This window comes from Natator depressus, chromosome 20 (assembly GCF_965152275.1).
Source record: "Natator depressus isolate rNatDep1 chromosome 20, rNatDep2.hap1, whole genome shotgun sequence".
Taxonomy (NCBI): domain Eukaryota; kingdom Metazoa; phylum Chordata; order Testudines; family Cheloniidae; genus Natator; species Natator depressus.
The window spans coordinates 24,472,435-24,489,413 of NC_134253.1; the positions used below are offsets into that span (position 1 = coordinate 24,472,435).

Consider the following 16,979-nt stretch of genomic DNA (forward strand, 5'->3'; position numbering starts at 1 on the left):
GCTGTGTGAGACCCCCAACAGCTCGATTTGCTCTCAGGGCAGCACCGGGCATTTGCATAGCGAGAACCGTGCCCATCGGGGACGCCCCCACCAGGGCACATAACGGGGGGGAGGGCAGCATCAGCACTGGGAGGGCGGGGGGCAGTGCCATGATGATGTCATCACACAGCCAGGGCTGGTCTGATGATATCACCAACATCCAGTAGGGAGGGGTGGTGCCCAAGGGCGGAGCTTGATGCCATCACCAGGGCACTAGGCACCTTGATGACATCACACAAGCACCTTGATGACATCACACAAACAGCCATGACTTGACAACATCATCATGCCAGCACGGGGAGGCAGCGGGGGGGGGGGTTCAGCTCCCCAGGCTGGACCATGCCCTTGCAGCACCATTGGCTGCCTGTTGATGACATCACTGGCCACCTGATGATGCTACAGCGGCTGCTCAGTGACCTCAGCAAGCCAGGCCCCAGACTGGCTCAGGCCAGCTGGTTGCCATGGCGAAGTATAAACCAGGTGTGGCGGGGGTGTGTGTGTGTGTGACAGGCCAGGAACTGCCCCCCACCCCCAATCCCTGGAAGGCTCCAGAGCAAGCTCCCCACCCCCACCCCCAGGGAATCTGGGGTCCAGTTAACCCTTCCCTGACTGGGGCCATGGCAAGGAACCTGGTGGGGGAGGGGGGGAAAATCACAGTATTAACCCTTCGGTGTACGTGGTATTCTTGCGCGTATATATTATATATATATATATGTATAGATACTTTACACAGGACATGCCATTCACTGGGGGGATTACAATGGGGCACTGCCTTCACTCCCCCATGAACTGGGGGGGGGTCCTCCTGGCTCGGTGCCCCTCACCCCACCGATGGAAGCAGCTGTGACTGGGAGGGGGCTTTCTGTAACCCCCATACCCACCCACTCCCCGCACAAAAACAGACGAGAGTCCTTTTGGGGGGACGGCAGAGGGGCCCCCGACCATGTCTCCCAAAATTCAGGGGTGTCCCCCTGTTTTCCTGCAGGGCGTGTACACTCCGGGGGGGGGGGGCCCTGCCCCCCCCACACCCATTCTTCTCAGTGTCCCGCCCCATTTTTCTCCACAGCAGCAGGGGGTGGGAATTGGGGGGCAGGGGCCGCCCCTGCCGGCAGCATCACTCCCAGCGTCTTTGCCTCAACCAGGCCCTTCCGGGGGGGGGCCAGCCCATTCTTGGAACCCTCAGGGCAGGGGCCTTTGGGGGAGGGGGGCTTGGCTCGGGGCCCCAGGGTGGTGTGCTCCTCCACCACCTCCAGGATCAACTTCTCCTTGGGGGAGCCAGCCTGGTTCTGGGGGCACTTGGGGGGCTGCCGGCCCTGGGGCCCCTCGGCCTTCCTCTCCCACAGCCCCTGCCCGGCGGCGCCCCCCTGGGGCTCCACCACCAGGGGCAGGGGCCCGCGCGGCGCCCCCTCTGCCTCGCCCCTCCTGCCCAGCTCATGCTCCTGCACCGGGCTCAAGGCTTTGGCCGGGGGCCGGGCGGGAGCGGCAAACGCTTCTTCGGTCTGAACCCCCTGGTGTCTCCTGATGCCCCCTGCCGGGTCGCGGGGACTGCCGCCCGCCTCGGCGCAGGCCAGGCCTTCCTTGGGGCACGTCTGGCCCCCACCGGCCGTGCCTGCCGCCTCCCCAGCTCCGAAGCTGAGGGCCAACTCCTGCCGGCCCAGCCGCCGGGCGGCTACCTGCCTGCCGGCCCCGTCGCCGGCCCCCGGGCTCTCGCCGTCCGACTCGGCCAGGCTCTGCAGGCCGGCCTCAGGGTGGAAGTCCTTGCGGTAGTCAGCATGCGTCACCTCCAGGCTGTGTTTGCGCACGGCCCCCTTCTTCTCCGAGCCCAGGGGCGAGCCCAGCTTCTCGGCCGACTGCACCCGCTTGAGCAGGGGTGAGCGGGGCGGCTCGGCGCTCTTGGGCCGGGGCCGGCCCACGGGCGGGGAGGAGTGCAGCTTGGCGGGGAAGCTCTGGGTGGTGTGGGAGCTGCCCACCGTGTGGCCGGGCAGCGGGGGGGGCGAGGACTGGGTGGGCGAGGGGGTGTGGGCCAGGGGCGAGAGCGGGATGTTGCCGGCCGACTTGCAGCGGGCCGAGCGGTACTGGCGGTGCAGCTTGGGCGACAGGCCGTGCAGGGTGCTGGGCCGGATGTGGTGGGAGGAGGTGGCCGGGGAGTTGGGGGTGCTGGAGGCTGGGGAGCTGCTCTGGGACGAGGCGCCTGCAGAGAGAGGAGACCGGGACGGGGGGTGAGATCCCGGAGTGGGGCGGCTCGGACCCCTGGAGACCAGGACCTCTGAACGCCCTGAGGGGGGCAGCCCAGGGGGAGAACCCGTCACACAGCCCTCCCTCCCACAGCCTGATTCCCCCTACTTCCTGGGGGGGGAATTCCTGAAGGAGCCCCCCCATGGCATACTGGCTGTGTTTCAGCCTGCTCTGGATCAGCAGAAGTGGGGAGAGCCCTGCCCCCACCATCGCTGGATTGACAGATGAGTGGGATGGGGCTCCCCCCCCGATGGATGGATGGTTGGATGGATGCACAGACAGACAAGTGGGATGGGGCTGCCCCCCCGATGGATGGATGGATGGATGGATGGGCAGACAGACGAGTGAGATAGGTCTGCCCCCCGATGGATAGATGGATGGACAGACGAGTGGGATGGGGCTGCCCCCCCCCATGGATGGATGGACAGACGAGTGGGATAGGGCTGCCCCCCGCATGGATGGATGGACAGACGAGTGGGATACAGCTGACCCCCGATGGATGGATGGACAGACAGACGAGTGGGAGGGGGCTGCCCCCCAGGATGGAAGGATGGACAGACAGATGAGTGGGATGGGCCCCCCCAGTTCTCTTGGAGCACTCAGCTCACCCCATATCTCTAGTTGCTGGAGCTTTGGGCCTGGATCCCCCTCACCCTTCTGCCCCCCTGCCCATGGGCACCGGCTGACGTGGGGGCACAGTGCCCGGGCAGGGGAGATGCCCCTTGACAGAGCCAGGGCGTGGAGGGGCTTGAACGGGGTTGGGGCGCCACCTGGTGGAGGGAGAAGCCCGTGCAGCCCAAGGACGCCCCAGATGTTCCACCACCCCTAAATCCAGCCCCACACCTGCTCCCCCCACCCCCATGAGTGGGGCAGAACCTGACTCACGGACGCAGGAAGGTGGCTCTGACGCCCCCCACCTCACCTGCACCATGCCTTTTGGCATGGGGGGCAGGGATGAGGCGGTAACAGAGATCCCGCCATGTCCCTGTCTCCCCCGCTCCCTCCTGGTGATCCCTTGCAGCTGTGCCCTCCCGTCGTGCCCCCAGCCCCCACCTGCTGTGCCCCCTCAGCCATGCTCCCTGCTCACCCCATAGTGCCGCCCCGTGGTGCCCCACCCCCAGCCCACCCCAGGGTGTCCCCTGTCCCCCAGTGCCCCCCATGGTGCCCCCTGCCCCCACACCCTCTGCCCCCCCAGTGCCCCCATGGTGCCCCACACCCAGTACCGAGGTAGGCAGAGTCGGGGGTGGCGCGCAGGCTCTGGGTGGGCGAGCGGGCGCTCAGGCTGTGGGTGGGCGAGCCGGGCAGGCTGTCGCTGGAGGAGAGCGAGCGGCTGAGCGAGGAGAGGCTGCGGCTGGTGTGGAGCAGGTTGGCTTGTTTGGTGATTTTCCGGAAGAGCGAGCTGCGCTTCTTGCTGCGGGGAGAGGGTCAGTGCAGGGGGGGGGATCCCCCGGCACCCCTCCTTCCCCCAGACCCCCCTCCTGTCCCCCCCGCACCCCTCCTTCCCCTGCCTCGGCACCTCCTCCTGTCCCCCCCGGCACTCCTCCTTCCCCCGCCTCGGCACCCCCTGCTGTGCCCCCCCACCCCAGCACCCCTCCTGCCACTGGCCCCGGTACCCCCTCCTGTCCCCCCCACCCCAGTACCCCTTCCTGCCCCCAACCCCAGGACCCCTCCCCCACACCCCGGCATCCCCTCCTGTCCCTCCCACCCCAGCATCCATCCTTCCCCCCTGCCCAGGCACCCGCCTCCTTCCCCCTGCCCCAGCCCCCCCTCCTGTGCCCCCCCGGCACCCCTCCTTCGCCTGCCTCGGCACCGCCTCCGGTCCCCCCCACTGTGGCACCCCTTCCTGCCCCCTGCCACCCCGGCTCCCCCTTCTGTGCCCCCCCACCCCAGCACCTCTCCTTCCCCCGGCCCCGGTATGCCCTCCTATCCCCCCCACCCCCGACCCCTTCCTGCCCCCTGCCACCCCAGCACCCCTTCCTGCCCCCAACTCCAGGACCTCTCCCCCCGGCCCCAGCACCCCCTCCTGTCCCCCCTGCCCAGGCACCTCTTCGTGCCCCCACTCCAGCACCCTTCCCCCCATTGCCCCGGCACACCCTCCTGTCCCCCCCCACCCCAGCACCCCTTTCTGCCCCCGCCCCAGTCCCCCCTCCTGTCCCTCCCACCCTGGCACCCACCTCCTTCCCCCGGCCCCAGCACCCCTTCCTGTTCCAGGCCCCGGCATCTCCCTGTCCCCCCCACTGCCCCAGCACCTCCTCCTGTCCCCCCCACCTCTCCTGCCCCTCCTTGCTGACACTCCTCTTGTTCCTCCGCGCCATCTTGGATTTGTAGCTGCTCTTGCGGGCCGGCCCGACGCGGATGGACGTGTTCTCGAAGGGCGTCGTGGTCACCATCACTTTGTTCCCGCTCTGCCATGAGAGACAGGCCACGTGAGGGGGGGGAGCAGGAAACAACCCCCCCGCCCCATCCCCATTAGCCAAGGCCTGCCTCTGGCCCGGGGCCGTGTGGGTGGCACCTGGGGGCACAGTTGGGCTCCATGCGCAACGGTGGGGCAGGGGCTTGGCACGAGGCCCCTGTCCCAGCGTGCACTGCTCCCCGGCGGGGCGCGAGGCCCCTGTCCCAGCATGCACTGCTTCCAGGCAGGCGTGAGGCCTCTTTCCCAGCATGCACCGCTCCCCGATGGGGCGCAAGGCCCCTGTCCCAGCATGCACCACTCCCCGACAGGGTGTGAGGCTCCTTTCCCAGCATGCACCGCTCCCCAATGTGGCGCGAGGCCCCTGTCCCAGCATGCACCGCTCCCCGATGGGGCGCAAGGCCCCTGTCCCAGCATGCACCGCTCCCCGACACTTACCTTCAGGATGAGCTCTACCACCTCCGTGTGCACCAGCCCGTGCACCGGCTCCCCGTTGACGTGGGTGATGAGGTCCCCGGCACAGAGACCCGCCTCATGGGCGGGGCCCCCCTCCTCCACGTGCTGCCGGGCAGGGGGCAGGTGTCAGGGCTGGCCCGTGCTGCTTACCCACAATGCAACGCCCCAACCAAAGGCGCAGGGCCCCACCCAGAATGCAACGCTCCACCCAGCACTGTAGAGCCTTTACCCACAATGCACCTCCCCCACCCAAGGATGGTGTGAGGACTGTACCCAGAATGCCCTGCCCCCAGCCTTTCCCTGCATGCACCGCACCCTCAGGAAAGTGTGAAGTCCCTTACCCAGCATGCCCTGCCCCCAAGTGGGCACAAGACCCCTCTCCCAGTATACCCTGCTGCCCTGTGGGGTGTAAGATCCCTTTCACAGCATGCACTGCCCCCTTTGGGTCACGGGGCCCCTTGCCCGGCCCGCACTGCCCCCCCCATGGGGCACGGGGCCCATCGCCCGGTCCACACTGCCCCCCATGGGGCACGGGGCCCGTAGCCCAGTCCACACTGCCCCCCATAGGGCACAGGGCCCGTCGCCCGGTCCACACTGCCCCCCCATGGGGCACGGGGCCCGTCGCCCGGTCCGCACTGCCCCCCCATGGGTGCGGGGCCCCTCGCCCAGCCAGGCCGTACCCAGACGATGTGGTGCACGCTGTAGACGTCGCTGTCGCCCATGTAGACGCGGATGGCACGCAGCGTGAAGCCGTACTTCTTGCCGGAGCGCTGGATGGTGATGGGTGAGCGCAGGATGGTGACGGCGGGCGAGTAGTCGCGGCTCGGCGAGGAGTCCCGAGAGGACGGGTTGGAGGAGAGGGAGCGGGGCGACATGGGGCTGGCCAGGGGGGAGCTGCCGTGCTGTTCCACTGCAGAGAGACGGGTGAGTGAGACCAGCACGGCCCCCCTGGGGCCCTGCCAAGAGAACCCAGGAGTCCTGAGCCCCAGCCTCCCTGCTCTAACCAATATGCCCCACTCCCATCCGAGAGCCTGGGATTGAACCCAGGAGTCCTGCTCTCCAGGGGGCAGGACCTCTGGGGATCATGACAGGCAGCTTGGTGGGGTTAGGAGGTATCAGTGGGGGGTACCTGTGGGGATCATGGCGGACGGGGGGGGCCCCGGGGATACCTGTGGGGATCATGACGGACAGGGCAGGGTTACTGGGAGGTATCTGTGGGGATCGCGATGGACAGGGCAGGGAGGACTGGGGGGTACCTGTGGGGATTGTGACGGACAGGGCAGGGGGGGCTGGGGGTACCTGTGGGGATCGCGATGGACAGGGCAGGGGGGTTAGGAGGTATCAGTGGGGGGGTACCTGTGGGGATCATGACGGACAGGGCGGTGGCCGAGGCAGACTTGATGACCTTGCCCCCCGCCCGGGCGCTGCGCCTCTCGCCCGCCGACTCCCCGGACAGCTGCTGGTGCCGGGCGCGCCGCAGAACCAGGTCGCTGGTGGCCTTGGGGGTCTGGGGGTCCGCGTCCTTCGGGGCCTGGGCATCGCCCCCCTTCACTCTATCGCCTGTGAGGAGAGACAGAGCAACGGGGTGGGGGGGCACAGGAGGGTCTCAGCCTCCTCCCTGGCACCCCTGCTGCCTGGGGGCAGGGCCATGGGGCAGGGCAGCCCATGGCTCCTTACCCAGAATGCACCTCTCCACCCCACACAATGGTGGCACCATTACCCAGCATGCACTGCTCCCTCAGCATGGACTTCAGGGCCCTTTCCCAGAATGCACCTCTCTCTGCCCCCCCCCCGTTACGTAGAGCTGGTATCCACAATATACTGCCCCCCCAAAGCTTTCCAGCCTGTTACCCAGAATGCACCTCCCCCTGCTCTGCCTAGTGGGGCCAATAAGCGGGGGCAATTACCCAGGGCGAGGGGGAAGTTACCCCGGTGGGGGGGGGGAATGCCACATTTAACCCTTTGCCTGGCTCCCCTCCCTCCTTGCTGGGAGCCCCAGGTCCTACCCACCAGCCTCGGCGTCCCTGGGGGCAGCGGGGTCCCTGGCTCCCCCCGCGCTCCCCTCCTTGCCCTCGGCCTGGGGGGCAGCCATGGGGCCCCCGTTCTCCCTGGCGGGGCCCCTGGCCCGGGGCTCGTCATCGTCCTCCAGCGGCGCGGCGAAGCGGCTGGTGTCCATGAGTGCGGAGAAGCGGCGCCGGGCGCCCAGCGGGGGGCTCGACTCACTCTCCAGGCAGGTGTACTCCGAGGCCGAGAGACGCTTCCTGCAGCACACACACGGAGCGGGCGGGTGAGGCCCCAAGGCCCTCCCGGAGCCGGGAGAGAACCCAGGAGTCCTGGCTCCCAGCTCCCCCCCCACAACCACTAGACCCCACTGCCCTCCCGGAGCCGGGAGAGAACCCAGGAGTCCCAGCTCCCAGCCCCCCGCTCTAACCATTAGACCCCACTCCCCTCCCAGAGCTGGGAATAGAACCCAGGAGTCCTGGCTCCCAGCCCCCTGCTCTAACCACTAGACCCCCCTCCCACCCTCCCGGAAGCAGCCTCTGCCAGAAGGTCTCTGGGACTGTCCCAGCAGGGGGTGCTGCAGGCTGGGATGAACTGCGGTTTCTGGGGGAGAGCCTGCCCAGCCCCCTCCCGTCCCCCTTCACCTCTCCGGGGAGCCCCCCCCCCCACTCACAGCTCCGGGGAGCCGCTGCGCCAGCTCTTGTCCCGCAGGGTGAAGCTGCCCAGGCCTTCACGCTTGCTGAGCTTCTCGTCCTTGTGCTTGTTGCTCTGGTCCCGCTTGGGGACGCCCGGGCCCTTGGGCTCGTGCTGGGAGAGGTGCTCCATGCTGCTGTACACCTGGGGGGGGGGGCGAGGGTCAGGGCAGGCGCCGCCAGCCCCCTGGATCGCACACGCTCCCCCAGCCCCCTGGCTCGCACATGCACCACCGGCCACACGGCTCGCACACACACCGCCGGCCCCACTGATCACACACGCACCGCCGGCCCCCTGGATCGCACACACACCGCTGGCTGCACGGCTCACACACGCTCCCCCAGCCCCCTGGATCGCACATGCACCGCCGGCCGCACGGCTCGCACACACACTGCTGGCCCCCTGGATCGCACACACATCGCTGGCTGCACGGCTCGCACACGCTCCCCCAGCCCCATGGATCGCACACACACCGCCGGCCCCACTGATCACACACGCACCGCCGGCCCCCTGGCTCGCACACGCTCCCCCAGCCCCCTGGATCGCACATGCACTGCCGGCCGCATGGCTCGCACACACACCGCTGGCCCCCTGGATCGCACACACATCGCTGGCTGCACGGCTCGCACAGGCTCCCCCAGCCCCATGGATCGCACACACACTGCCAGCCGCACGGCTAGCACACACACCACTGGCCCCCTGGATCGCACACACATCGCTGGCTGCACGGCTCGCACACGCTCCCCCAGCCCCATGGATCGCACACACACTGCCGGCCCCACTGATCACACACGCACCGCCGGCCCCCTGGCTCGCACACGCTCCCCAAGCCCCCTGGATCATACATGCACCGCTGGCTGCACGGCTCGCACACACACCGTCGGCCCCACTGATCACACACGCACCACCGGCCCCCTGGATCGCACACACACCGCTGGCTGCACAGCTCGTACATGCACCGCCGGCCGCATGGCTCGCACACACACCGCCGGCCCCACTGATCGCACATGCACTGTTGGCCCCACGGATCACACACGCCGCCAGCCCCCTGGATCGCACACACACCGCCGGCCCCACTGATCACACACGCGCTGCTGGCCCCCTGGATCGTGCACACACCGCCGGCCACACGGCTCGCACACGCACCGCCGGCCCCCTGGATCACACACGCCGCCGGCCACACGGATCGCACATGCACCACCGGCCACACGACTCGCACACGCTCTCCCAGCCCCACGGATCACACAAGCTGCCAGCCCCACAGCTTGCACACACACTCCCGGTCCCACAGATCTTCTATGTGCCCCCAGACCCACGGCTCGCACACACGCCTCTGGCCCCACGGATCACACACACGGCCCCACGGATCGCACATGTGCCACGGATCACACACGCGTCCCTAGCCCACGGATCCCACCCACGGACCTGGCCCCACAGATACAGCTCCCATGTATCCAAGTCCAACAGCTCACACAGGTCCCATGCATCACACACACCACACAGGGCGCACACACACAAACTCCCCCTGCACAGCCACTGCCGCAGGGGCCCCAGACGGGGCAGCCCTTTGCCCTCGGTGTTACGGGGTCCCACCTTGCTGAACCTGGGGGAGCAGGACGAGAACTGCCGGATTTCCACCGGCTCATCCTCCGTGGTGTCGTCGTCGTCATAGGAGTTGATGTGGTGATACTTGTCCGAACGAGCTGGAGGGGGAAGGGAGATAGTAATAAACAGCCCCTGCGCCCCACCCCAGAGGTGGCTGCATCTCAGTGTTGGACGAGGGGTCCTTGATCCTGCCATTCATTCCGTGCTGCTCAAGTGCCCCCCCCACCCCAGCACAATGAGTTTGCAGGCTCTCAGCACGGCTCCCAGCAGGCCGGGCGCCCATGGCACAGAACTCCCCTCCCCCGACTGGCGTTAATGGGACCCCAGCGGGACTAGGGATTGAACAGGCCATGGAGACCGAGGTCCCTTCTGCCCCTGGCCAGAGACGCTGCCCGTGGGCATGGAGCGTGGGCAGCTTGCCAAGCCACTGACTAGGCAGAGAACACCAGACCCAAACCCCCTTCAAAAGAAATGGGATGTAGAGCGCCCTGGTGGCAGCATGGAGGATTGACCCCCCCAGCCCTGCCAGAGCTGGGGATAGAACCCAGGAGTCCTGGCTCCCAGCCCCCCCGCTATAACCACTAGACCCCACTGCCCTCCCAGAGCTGGGGATAGAACCCAGGAGTCCTGGCTCCCAGCCCCCCTGCTCTAACCACTAGACCCCACTCCCCTCCCAGAGCCGGGATAGAACCTGAGCCCCCAGGCCCATGGCTCTAGATACACGAGTCTCTTGAGTCCCCATTCCCTGAGCTCCGGACCCCAGGCTGGCTCATGCTTCGGCCACGGCGGGCTGCCCGGGCAGTGCCCTTGGTGGGGGGGGGCAGGAGCAGGGGGTACGGAGGGGGTGGCACTTGCTGTCAAAGTAGCTGGTGTCCTCCTCCGACTCCAGGTGGGGGATGAACTCGGCTTTCTGGCGCAGCAGCCCCGCCCAGTCGAGCTCCTTGAAGAAGTTGTGTTGCTTCACCTCGAAGGCGCCACCTGCGGAGACCGACCCCCGCCAGGGCGGGGCGTCAGGGGGGGGAGCCCGGGGGGCAGGGCCCTTGGCTGGGGGCAGGCAAGGGGGAGCCCGGGGGGCAGGGCAGGGGGGAGCCCAGGGAGCAGGGCCCTTGGCTGGGGGCAGGCAAGGGGGAGCCCGGGGAGCAGGGCAGGGGGGAGCCCGGGGAGCAGGGCAGGGGGGAGCCCGGGGAGCAGGGCCCTTGGCTGGGGGCAGACAAGGGGGAGCCCGGGGAGCAGGGCCCTTGGCTGGGGGCAGGCAGGGGGGAGCCTGGGGAGCAGGGCCCTTGGCTGGGGGCAGGCAGGGGGGAGCCCGGGGGGCAGGGCAGGGGGGAGCCCAGGGAGCAGGGCCCTTGGCTGGGGGCAGGCAGAGCTGCTCGGGCCCATGGCTGCTGGGCACCAGCCCGGCTATAGTGGCCAAAGGCTGCCGTCAGCACGGGGGCACTGGGGTCGGGTGCGGGCACCTGGGGCGGGAGGGGCTCTGGGGCGTCAGAGAAGCGGGGGGCACAAAGCTGGGGGGTTACACCACGGCATTAGCTGAGCGGGGCCCATGGCTGCAGCAGGTCCATGGTGCAATGGTCCTGGCCCCGGGCCCGAGAGCCCGTCCCCAGCTGGGCCCCATGGGGGGAGCCGGGGGGAGCAGCATCTTACCGGCCCCCAGACGGACGAGCGGGTCGGTCTGCAGCAGGCAGGAGACGAGGTGTTGGACGTCCATGGGCAGGGCCTCCTCCCCGTCCGGCCACAGGATGTCGTCTGGGGGGGGGGGTTAGATGGGGTCAGGCTCAGAGCTGGACCCCAAACTCAGCCCCACCCCCAACATTTCCCCCCCAACTCAACCCCACCCCAACCCTTCCCCCCAAACTCAGCCCTACCCCCGACCCTTCCCCCCCCAAACTCAGCCCCACCCCCAACCTTTCCCCCCCAATCTCAGCCCCATCCCCAACCCTTCCCATCAAATTTACACTGTCCCCTCCATGAACCTGCCCTCAAACTTTCCCCCAGCCTGAGGATGTCTGTGCCCCCCTCGCCCCCACCTACCACTGATGACCTGTCCGAAGAGCTCCTCGGGGGTGTCCCCGAAGAAGGGCACGCAGCCCACCAGGAACTCGTACAGGATGATGCCCATGGCCCACCAGTCCACCGGCTTCCCGTAGCCCTGCCGCAGGATCACCTCGGGTGCGATGTACTCGGGGGTCCCGCACACCTGCCCGGGGGCACCCGTCAGTCCTCGGCTAGTGCCCCCAGCCCCCCGCTGAGCCCCCCACCCCGTCAGCCCTCAGCTAGTGCCCCCAGCTCCCCATATACACTGAGCCCCATCAGTCCTGGCCTAATGCCCATCCCCTGCCTGATCCCCCCCATCCCCCATCAGGGGCCCCTGCAGCTCCACCCCTATGGCCCCGCCCACTGCAGTCCATCCCCCATGGCCCCCCATCCCCTGCCCCATGGCCTCACTTGCTTGTCCAGGAACTCGCGGGCATCCTTCTCAATGTGGCCCTCATATAGGTTGGTTGTGAGGCTCATCAGCCCCATCTTGGAGAGGCCGAAGTCCGTCAGCTTGATGTGCCCCATGGAGGTGATGAGTAGGCTGGTGGGACAGTGACAGGGAGCCCCTGAGAGCAGGGGCTGGGGAGGGGGGATTCTGGGCCCCCCACCCCGCTCCTGGGTCCCAGATCACCACATCGCATGGCCCACCCCATCCTTGGGAGGAGCTAGGGGGGCCCCAGATGGGGCTGAGGGAGGGGGATGAAAGAGCAATGGAAGAAGCTGCCTTCTTTCGGGAATAGAACCCAGGAGTCCTGCCTCCCAGCCTCCCGCTCTAGCCACTAGGCCCCACTCCCCTCCCAGAGCTGGGAATAGAACCCAGGAGTCCTGGCTACCAGCCCCCCACCCTGCTCTAACCACCAGACCCCACTCCCTTCCCAGAGCTGGGCAGAGAACCCAGGCGTTCTGCTCCCCGCCCCACAGGCTCCGTACTTGTCGGGTTTGAGGTCACGGTGGACAATGCCATAGTTGTGCAGATACTCCAGGGCCAGCACGGTCTCAGCGAAGTACATCCGTGCCAGCTCCACGGGCAGGGCCCCAATGTTCTTCAGCAGCGTGGCGCAGTCCCCACCTGCCAGGGGAGCCAGGGAGACCCTGTTCATCCTGGGAGGAGGGTTCCCCTCGTACTCCTAGAGCAGGGAGCTCCCCATTCTCGAGCCCTGTTGATGGTGGGGTTCATGGAGCCCCAGACCCTCTCCAGAAATCTCAGCTTCCAGCCCCAATGTACTTAGATACTCCTGGGGGAATTCTGCACCACTGCGCATGAACTTAATTCATGTGCCATGCATATTTTTATTGTTTTCCGCAGAAAATAACTTCTGCTGGAAAGTTGCTGCAGTTCCACCTTTTGCCCACCAGAGGGCGCTGTGGTGCTAGAACAGAGCAGCTGCTCCCAGCCAGCCCCAGCTGCAGATGGGGAAGAGAAAGAGCCTGCAGTGCCTTCTTCACCACACCTGTTGGGCCAGGTCAGGAGACAGGGGATATGGGCAGACAGACAGTGTTGGGCACATGGGGCTGCTGGGAGGTCACAGATTGGGAATCATAAGGACTAGTGGGGGAGGACCAGCTGGGACAGGGGCTGAATGGGAGTGGAGGCACAGGGCCACAGGAGGAGGGGGTGCAGGGCCACATGGGGGAAGGGGGTTGGCTGAGTGGGGGCACGGAGACACATGGGGACAGGAGTGGTGCAGAGACACATGGGGATGGGGGGAAGGGGTGTCTGAGCGGGGGTGGAGGGACACGTGGGGACAGGGGCTGATGAGCTTGATGAATGGGAGAGGCTAGGGGTCAGCCAGGTCTGTATGGGGGAAGCTCCCCAACAATCCCCCCCCAAAAAAACACCATTTCATACTTTTCCCACCCATATCCAACAACCCTCCAAGTTCACACCCAGGCTCCTTCCCAGTAATGACTTCCCTCTCCCTCAGCTTCTCCGTTACCCCTGACTCCTCCAAGCCTTTTGCACTGCTTCTAAGAGGTGCAGGAAATACGGTTCTGTACTGTAGTTAAAATGAATTATTACTCAGAGTTCTGTATTAATATGCCTAGTAAGGAATCTATTTGTCAAAAAACATTTCCTGACTCCTTTTTGTTGCCTGTATTGTTACAGACATACACGCTGAGAGGTATTTCGAAATAACTTACCAAAATAATTGAAACTGGTGTGATTATATTGTGTTATTTTGACAAATGAAATATGCAGAATTTTGTAGAATTTTAAAATATTGTGTGCAGAATTTTATTTTTTTGGCGCAGAATTCCCCCAGAAGTAACTAAAATAGCCTCTCGGTGATGTTGGGTTCTCACCATGGGAAGCCTATGCCAGGAGGATGTGAGGCAAGGCATGCACGTGCAGCTTGGCATGTCACAACATCGCCCCAGTGAAATGCAACACGGTGCTGTCACAACACACCATTGTCCTGTCCCAAGACAATGGCACCCTGGCACGCCACAGTGCCGACCCGTCACGATACCACATAAATCCATCCCGTCGGGACATGACACTGCCCCATGATGCCACAATGCCACCCTGCCACTCTAAACCATGGCGCCATTAGGACAGAACACGGCCCTGTCGTGACACAGCAATGCCATGTCCTGCCACGAGTGTTCCCTGGCCTGATAAGGTGCTGCCCTGTCATGATGCAACATCTCCCCATCACATCCCCCATTACAATACAACTCCACCCCATCGAGATGCAACGCAGACCCTGCTCCGTCATGACCCAATGTCACCCTGTCCCAACACCCACCCCCCCGCCATGACATGGCATCACCCCGCTGTGCAGTCAGCACATCATGCCACGGCACCATGTCATGCTGCACCACCCTGCAGAGGCCGAATGCCCCAACACACCACCACGTCATGACATGTCCCATCATGCAGAGACAGCCCGGCCTGACACACCACCACCATGTCGTGGCCTCATCACTGCACAGAGAGGGCAGGTCACAAGATGACACCACCATGCTGGGACGTGTCACATTGCTATGCAGAAGGGGCACCTCACAACACACCACCACCATGTTGTGACACAACACACGGCTCCATCACATCGTGACAGAACACACTGCTAGGCAGCTCCACCACATCACACCACCACCATGTCATGACACAACACACTGCTAGGAAGCTCCACCATGTTACAACACCACCGCATTGTGACACAGCACACTGCTAGGCAGCCCCACCCTATCACAACGCAATGCCATCAGGTTGTGACACGACACATACTCGCCAGCCGCACCAAGGTGCGACAGTGCTGGCTGGGCAGCAGAACCAGTTTCAGGGCTGCCGTCGGTGTCCCCACCCCAGGCATGCCCCCCCCCCGCCCTCCAGCCCGCCGTACCTTCCACGTACTCCATGACCATGCAGAGGTGGCGCTTGGTCTCAAAGGAGCAGAACATGCTGACCACGAAGGGGTTCTCGGCGAAGGTGAGGATGTCCCGCTCCACGAAGGCCTGCTGGATCTGGTTCCGCAGGATCAGGTTCTGCTTGTTGATCCTCTTCATGGCAAAGCGCTGCCGGGTCTCCTTGTGCCGCACCAAGTACACGGCCCTGAAACACAGAGCAGCGCTCGGCTCCAGCTCAAGCCACTGGTGCCAGGTGCGGACCCTGGAGTCCTGGCGCCAACCCCCCACTCCCCAACTCTAACTGCTCCCCTCCTGGGGCTGGCGCAAGAACCCAGGAGTCCTGGAGCCAACCCTCCACTCCCCAACTCTAATTGCTCCCCTCCCAAGGCTGGAGTGAGAACCCAGGAGTCCTGGCACCAACCTCCCACCCCCCAACTCTGACTGCTCCCCTCCCAGGGCTGGCACGAGAACCCAGGAGTCCTGGATCCAACCCCCCAACTCTAACCGCTCCCCTCCCAGGGCTGGCGCGAGAACCCCAGCTGGCGCAAGAACCCAGGCTGACTCCCAGTCCTCCCCCACTCTAACCACTCAACCTCACTGCTGCCTCGGAGCTGGGATAGAACCCAGGAGTCCAGTGTTCTCCCTTCCCCCCTCCAAGTCTCTGTGAGGCTGGGGGCAGGTTTGGGGGTGCTGATCCCTTCCAGAGAGCAGTGGGACTGTGAGGGGAGGAGCAACATCTCTCCTGCCTCCCCCCGACCCCCAAGGGGTGCAGGCCACTGCCGCAGGAGGGGCGCCAGGTCAGGGGTCAACCCCTCCCCCAACACTCTCGCACCCATAGGCTCCGTTGCTAATAAGTTTGATGGTTTCAAAGTCCCCTTCTCCGGGCGGTTTCTTGTGTTTCAGGGCAGCTCCCCGGCCCTGGAATAAATCACACGCATCACTAAGGGTGGGGGTGGGAAAGGGGGAACCCCCATCCCCCAGATCCACCCCCGTGTCAGCCCTCAGGCTCCACCAGCTTCCAGCCCCCTGCTCTAACCACTAGACCCCAACCTACCAGAGCACCAGGTACCTGGTGTTCCCGTGCTGGGCTACCGCCAGTCGGGGCAGACTCGGCTTAGCGCCCAGGCACAGGGGGCTGGGGGTTGTGTTTGTGCGTGTAGCTGTGGGGCTGGGTGTCCCTGGTGGAGTGGGTCTATGGGGTGTGTTGTTTCTGGGTCTTTGTATCTGTGTGTGCATGTCTGTGTCCAGAGTGTGTGTTGCTTCTGGGGTTGTGTATCTGTGTGTCTCTCTCTGGGTGGGTAGGTGTTTCTGGAGCTCTGTGTGTGTGTGTGTCTGGGGGGTGTGTGTGTTATTTCCAGGTTGTGCCCCTGTAGGGGGTGTGATTGTGGAGGAGGGACGGCTCTGTGGGGAGTGCTGTGTTTCAGGTGTGGTGTGTCTGTGAGGGAGTGTGAGTGTCTGTATGTGTGTGTCTGGGGTGGGTTGTGTTGTTCCTGAGGTTGGAGAAAGTGTGCGTCTCTGTATGGGAGGATGTTTCTCAGGCTGTGTCCTTCTGGGGTGTGTGACTGTTGGCAGCATTTGGTGTTGTTTGTTTCTGGGGCTGTGGCATGTGTGCCCATGGGGAGTGTGTTTCTGGAGTTGTGTGTTTCAGCAGGGGTGTTGTTTGGGGGGTCGTTTCTCTGGAGCTGTGTCTCTCCAGGATAGGTTGTGTGGGTTGATTCTGGGGTTGTGTCCCTCTAGGTTTGTGTGATTGTGCTGCATGCTGGTCTGTGTGTGTCTGGGGTGGACTGTGTTGTTTTGAGGGTTGGTTCTCGGAGGGTGTGTGACAGGGAGGGATGTGTGTGTCTCCTGGGTGAGTTGTGTGTGTTGTTTCTGCGGTTGCCTGTGTGCGTGTTGTTTCTGGGGCTGTGTCCCTCTCGGTGTGTGTGATTGTGTTGCACACCAGTCTGTGTGTGTTTCTCTGTAAACATGTCCGGGAGTGTGCGGGTGTCTGGGCACTGTGTGGCTGTGTGGGCTTGCAGTTGTGTTGCTTCTGTTGTGCATCTGTATCTCTGGGTGGGCAAATGCATTTGTGTGTTAACAAAATGCCCCAGATGGGGCAGCAGGACCTACCCCAAGCCCTTTGCCATACTGCCACCCAGTGGGACCCAGCGGG

General features: G+C 65.1%; 1 protein-coding gene across 1 annotated transcript in view; it reads right to left on the bottom strand.

The window, feature by feature from the left end:
• Positions 1-1,076: 1,076 nt before the first annotated feature.
• Positions 1,077-16,979, bottom strand: part of MAST1 (microtubule associated serine/threonine kinase 1) — a 39,904-nt gene continuing 24,001 nt past the window's right edge. The window contains exons 12-27 of the mRNA XM_074935630.1: positions 15,660-15,745; positions 14,824-15,032; positions 12,407-12,545; positions 11,885-12,017; positions 11,471-11,636; positions 11,084-11,185; positions 10,295-10,417; positions 9,428-9,537; positions 7,815-7,978; positions 7,151-7,401; positions 6,497-6,700; positions 5,821-6,050; positions 5,123-5,245; positions 4,543-4,679; positions 3,498-3,685; positions 1,077-2,230 (exon numbers count right to left, since the gene is read on the bottom strand). Coding sequence (XP_074791731.1) covers positions 1,077-2,230; positions 3,498-3,685; positions 4,543-4,679; positions 5,123-5,245; positions 5,821-6,050; positions 6,497-6,700; positions 7,151-7,401; positions 7,815-7,978; positions 9,428-9,537; positions 10,295-10,417; positions 11,084-11,185; positions 11,471-11,636; positions 11,885-12,017; positions 12,407-12,545; positions 14,824-15,032; positions 15,660-15,745 — 3,519 coding nt within the window. The remainder of the gene's footprint in view (positions 2,231-3,497; positions 3,686-4,542; positions 4,680-5,122; positions 5,246-5,820; positions 6,051-6,496; positions 6,701-7,150; positions 7,402-7,814; positions 7,979-9,427; positions 9,538-10,294; positions 10,418-11,083; positions 11,186-11,470; positions 11,637-11,884; positions 12,018-12,406; positions 12,546-14,823; positions 15,033-15,659; positions 15,746-16,979) is intronic.